General features: G+C 45.6%; 1 protein-coding gene across 1 annotated transcript in view; it reads right to left on the bottom strand.

The window, feature by feature from the left end:
• HAUS1 (HAUS augmin-like complex, subunit 1) overlaps positions 1–4,849 on the bottom strand; it is a gene marked incomplete at its 5' end in the record, with an annotated part of 8,288 nt that extends 3,439 nt beyond the window's left edge. The window contains 5 exons of the mRNA XM_010134331.1: positions 1,133–1,198; positions 1,949–2,072; positions 2,995–3,129; positions 3,932–4,067; positions 4,678–4,849. Coding sequence (XP_010132633.1) covers positions 1,133–1,198; positions 1,949–2,072; positions 2,995–3,129; positions 3,932–4,067; positions 4,678–4,849 — 633 coding nt within the window. The remainder of the gene's footprint in view (positions 1–1,132; positions 1,199–1,948; positions 2,073–2,994; positions 3,130–3,931; positions 4,068–4,677) is intronic.
• Positions 4,850–5,843: the final 994 nt, after the last annotated feature.

Here is a 5,843-nt window from a genome sequence, read left to right as displayed (position 1 = left end):
AAAAAAAAAAAAAAAAAGCACCCTGAAGATAGAGTAATTTGTGCTGCCCAATTCACTGAGCTCTTGGCAAAGCAGACATAGAAACATCAGGGAGTCAAACCTAACCTTACGCTCAGGTTTTAGAAGATGAGAAGTCTATAAAATTACCTATGACATTTTGTATGTAAAATTCCAAGATTATTTTTGTTTAGTCCTCTTCTGAAACACCATGCAATGTAAACATTGCCACCCAGTGCTGGTTCATGAGAATGGCAACATAAAACCCAGGAAACCTATTTCCTGTGTAACACCCAGGAAAAGCTAGCAGAAAAAAATGGGGATAAAGACTAAGTTCTTATTACAGTAATAGTGAATAATATTCAAATGTGGTGAGTGCAGACAGAACACCACAAATAAGTGTTACACATGTACAAATGCTTCAGCACAAAGCTGGAGAACCTGCAGGTAGTAACTCAAGAAACGTGCTTTTTCCTTGTACAAATTAGCCTACTTGGCTTACAATACAGCTGAAAAAATGTTATGTTGACAGATACAGGAAAAAAAGCACACAGTGGTTCACAACAGGGGTTTCACCTGAGCTCCTCCCCTTGCTCTGAAGTGACTGAAGTCAGGTTTATTTCACACAAACCAGAAAGAACCACCTGGGTCATTCTACCCAGCCATTGCAATTCGCAGGTAGCCATGTGACAGATAGCCCACGGAACAGCCACTCTGATTACGACATGGATCGCGGCCTGCCAGCAGCAGGGAATTTATTCCATGGGAATTCTCTTTTAGGCTGCATTCCCAATTACACACAGAGGCAGGAAGAGAAGAGAGGGGAAAAACTAAAGGCAACAAAAATAAAGATTCCAGCTGTCCTCCTCAATCAGTCCCAAGTCCAAAATAAGCCCGCAGGAAAAGGTACTACTTCAGCACCAACAGGCACTCCTCAAGTTTCTAGGAGAGTCAAACCCACCCGGCACACCCCAGTTCAGAGGTATCCATCTACGGGATTTTTATGTATGCTTCTTTTTACCATTTAATATTTGCTCAGGTGACCAAACAGCAAACTGCATTTCCTGAAAACACCCGACAAACAAGCCCAGTCTGTACCAGTATGGGAACACCCACCTTGTACCAAAAGACCTACCTCAGACAGGCTCATGAGTGACTCGTGTGTCAGAGACTGGTCCAAGCCCGTGGCAAGAAGCTGCTCCTACAGACAGGGGAGAGTTCGTTCACAGGTGACCACAAAATACACCATTTCCTCGGGTTTTGATCTAAACAGGCAAACAACAGTCTGTCCACAGCAGAAACGTGGGCTATTCGAACCACAGCTATATCTGGTACATGAAATCAGTTGCTACTAAAGTTTGTATCAAGAATAACAAGTCTTTTCAGGAAACAACAGGGAGAGGAGCACATAGCAAGGCCGGGAAGAGGCTTCTCAGTAAAATTTCATCAACTCTAAAACGACGTTTTCCATCTCGTGTTGTCAAGGTATCAGACAGCATCCAGACATTAAATAAAGCACTCTCATGTCCTTCATCATGCAGGAAAGGTGAAGGAAAAGACAGTACAACTTCTGCCTTCTGGGTTTAACCACAATTTCAAAAAATGGCTATATTCAGAATTTTGACACACAGTTACTTTGCTGGGTCACCAGCTCTGCTGGTAGCTGTCTACATACTCTGACATGACCGCACCTCACAGAAACCACAAGGTAGTCCGAGCTACAGTTCTCAGTGAAAGAAGAGGAAGTGTCCTATTCGTCACAGGATGTCCTGGGGAGAATACAGCGGGAACAACTGAGGTGTAATAACACGTTGTCCTGTTAGCCCAAGAATCCTCCATCCTGGAGTTCAGGAAGCTCCTGGGATGTCTCTGTAACTACAGTTTTGGGCTCAACCAACCGTGACTGTGCCATCCCCCCACAACATGTTGTTAGAAAATTCCTTCCACCTACCTCAGCATTCTTGATTCTGAGATTTAAATCCTGAGATTTTTCTTCCAGGAACTTCATGTTCTTGGAACGGGTCTCAGCTTTGGCCTTTTCTACTTCCAGAAGTCGCTCTGATTTTTCAAGATCCCTTTAAAAAAAGACACAAACAGAAACAATCTTTTACATCCAAAGAGATACCGGTACACAAATACTGCTTAATCATCTATGCTCAAGCTAAAACCTGTAAACAACCAACACGAGAAGGGAGAGAATGGAGAAAAACTTGCACTTCCCTGGCAGATTTCCCAGTGGAAACATCCACAGCTGTTACATACAGACTCAAAGGCCAAGGAAAATAAAAACACCAAAGGAAAAGCCACCTGCATAAGAGCAGAGAGAAACAGTCTTCAGCACAGTTCCCTAATTCGCTTACAGACCTGTTACTCAAGCGAACCTGCAGATCACAGAGGGGCCACAGCAAACCTGCACAAAGCATCTGGGTCTGGTGTCTCTGCCACAAGCAGCGCCACAATTACCAGTTTAAAAGATGAAAAAAGGAAAATGATTAGACTGGAAGGTGGCTGTGGAGATCATCTGGGCCAGTCCCCACTCAAGGCAGGGGTTCATCCCGCTATGCTTGGCCAACCGCTTCAGATTACATCCTCTAGGGAATGGAACTTCTTCAATTATTTTTTTTAAAACTCTCCCACACATTGGTTAAAAGAAACTCTTATCTGGGAATAGTTTTTGTTTTGTCTGGCTCCTCCACTCTGTCTATGGAGCCCACACTAAATGTGGTAAGAAAATCAGGTTTGCCTTCAACCTCAGACAAAGGAAACTGGTGGAAGATACCAGCCTGTATCTGAAAACTGCTTGTAGGACACACTGGGTTTAAAATACTGGGTTTGTTTGATTACTGCATGTGTCCACAGCGCCTAACGGTTGAGAGATACTTCCAGATGCTGCGAATTAGAGATGTGTCAAAACCCTGAAGTCTCAGTTATCAACAAGCAACGTCCTGCAGGGCGGAGTTCAATCGTGCTGCTTGTACCTTCTCACCCCTTACTCACGCCTTTAACCGCTGCTGCAGGACCAGCGCTGCAGTCATTTTATTCTTGATGTTCCCCAATGCCAGTTCCAATTCTCTGTTTTTTGATTCTTTTTCATGCAGCTTCGAAGTCATATCATTCATGGCACTGAAGAAACTGGTGAGAAGAGAGATTCAGTGAATTCAGGAAAGCTCAGGAGCCAGCTCTTCTGAAACTCAGAATTATTATTTTCTTCACGCTTTCCACAAATGACTTTTTTTTGTTCTCCTGTTATGAAACATCAGAAAACTGCCAGCTATGTTAGAGGAAAGTAAAATAAGTCACTCAGGGTATTTGCTTTCCTTAACTTACAAAGATTTCATCTGGAAGGAGAAAAGGACCAGCAATCTGAGTAGGAGGAAGTGAAGAGGACCTGGGGCCCTAGTGAGTACATTGCCAGTGCACAAACCTGCTGTGTGATGGGTCAAAGCCCAGCAAGGGAGAGGGGCCCAGGAACATTAGACTGACAGTGCCGTTCCTCAGCGGGTAAGGAAATCTCCTTCCCTTAACTGCGGCCAGGTAAGGGAGGGAAGAAGGAGAGGCTGACACTGTAAGACCAGATACAACTCCCCAGTCCTTGCCTAAGCAGTATCAGCGCTGCTGCAGCTTGTGCTACCTGGCACAAGAGTCTGAGTGGCAGCATCCTGCAGCCGCTGATGGCAAAAGCAGGGGCAAAAAAGAGGGATTTAACTCTGGCCAACACACTTCTCAGGCTTCAGAGACGGCCTTTGCTGGAACAGTCGAGAATCGGAGCTTTGTGCTCCGTTCCTGTGTCCTCCAAAGCTCCTCAATGGTGCAAAAGAAGCCAGGTAAGGAAGATTCCTGGTGTGAAACACAAGTTTGAAACTTGACTTTGCCAAACTGAGAAACCGGAGGGAAACAGCACAGATCACCGCTGATGCACAGCGGGAACAATTACCTGCCAAGACAAGTGTTGCTCATTTCAAGTGTCATTGCGCAGTCCTCCAGCATCCTGAGGTTGCTGGCGCCTTCACTGGACAGACTGGACGGAGAAAGACCCAGGTGTTTTGTGAAAAGGTCCTGTAGATACTTAGCTGTAAAACAAACACAGCCCAAAATAGGAATCTTTTCATACTACTGTTCTTCTAAGGCAGTAAAGAACTCCTAGACAGGACTCTCTCTTTTGACACGTGTCAAAAATGCATTACGGTCCCCTGGAGCACCTGCTTAAAAAACCCCACATTATCAAACACTCCCTCTGAACAGCTCAAGCATAACTTAAATCACCTCGCTGCTGTTTCGGATTCCTCAAGTGCTTTCTATAACAGCGGATTAGCGCCAGCTCAGACACTTAAGTCAGCTGTAGGGTCGCTTCCCTGCCTACCCAGCCAATGTTTCAATGCTGTGCCACTCAGTCCAACAGGCCAGGAGGTTTTAGCAATTAATCTGCTTGTCCATATTTACAGCCTGCTCAAGACGGCTTAAAAAATTGCTCTTGACCAACCTTAAGTCACACTAAGTTTTGCTGAAAAGGAAGCAGGGGATGCACTGTGATAAAAGCTGCACCATAACAAAAGCTGAGCTCGTTCCAGTCATTTTTTATACAGATGTATCCTCACTCGTAAGATTTTAACAAAGACAACCTTCAAGGTCGTGATGGAAAACTAACTTTGATAGCACTGAGAACTGGAGCTTCAAACTCACCTCTTGCGTCATACTCTGCTGCCCAGTCCTTCATGTCTTCTGCCAGCAGAGAAACATCACTGTCTCTGGCTTCGTGGAATTCTGCAAGCTCATACAAGATATTGACCGTCCTTTCATTCACTTCGTACGGTGGAATATGATCCCCAAATAGTTTCTTCAGCCATAGGGTAACCTGCCAGAGGAAGGAAATAAAGAGTAAGCAGCATAGCACATAAGTAGAAAAATAGCTAATAGACGTGTGACATGTAAAGTGCTGCAAGCTCTGGGCTCCTGACAAGTAACAACTCCTACATCAGTGGCCGCATGAGTGGAAAAGGGGAGACAACTTCCTTTGTCTCTTCTTCATTCTCCTTTTAACGCCACTCATTTATCTGGAATCTTTAATCTGGTGAGAAAATTTAATCAGATGAGCTGTTTGCTATAGACACACCAATGATCCAAGAAACGTTAAACAGGTATTTTGGCAGCTGGCAAAAACTGTGTTAACGCAGCATGGGATAAAACTGTCCAAACCATAATCACTGGGAACAGCCTGTACAGGCCAATGGGGATGACAGGGTGCAGACATGACTCCCAAGGAGGGTGTAAATGGGAGAGAGACGCAGGCAGAGCTCTCAGGTGGTACAGAAAGATTAGATTATGACTGGTCATAATGAACAGATGGAAGTTCAGCCCTGAGGTAACTTAAAAAGCCACTTCTTTCCAGCATGTCCTTCTTTATGCTTCCACCACACCCGCATCTCAGCTACCCACAGCAAACATCACCCTGAACTGTTCTGGAGAGAAAACCACCGAGCTGTAGAAGCAAATCTGTAGCTGTGCAGATGAAAACTCTAATACATCAAGAAAGCCAGTTTCACAAGCGAGGGATGAAATACGTCTTTCTGACGCTTTCAGCAGTGAGAAAGACTTGAAATGCAAGAGCTTCAGGCCCCCAAGATCTGCATAACCTGGCACCTCAAATCGGCGTCTGCTTGAGCATCAGTGAGCTCGGGCTGGCACCCAGGAGGCGGCAGGGCATGAAGTGGGTGAACACAGGCTCCGCTGCTGCTAAACCCACCCAGCGACCACACCTTGCCCGAACTCCAGGCTCCAGGGGGCAGGAGAGCGACACGGGCTCACTTCCGCGCCTCAGCCGCGCCCCTGCGAGCGGCGGCGCGACAGGG

This window comes from Buceros rhinoceros, unplaced genomic scaffold, assembly GCF_000710305.1.
Source record: "Buceros rhinoceros silvestris isolate BGI_N320 unplaced genomic scaffold, ASM71030v1 scaffold28190, whole genome shotgun sequence".
Classification (NCBI taxonomy): Eukaryota; Metazoa; Chordata; class Aves; order Bucerotiformes; family Bucerotidae; genus Buceros; species Buceros rhinoceros.
This window is presented reverse-complemented; position numbering and strand designations above follow the sequence as displayed.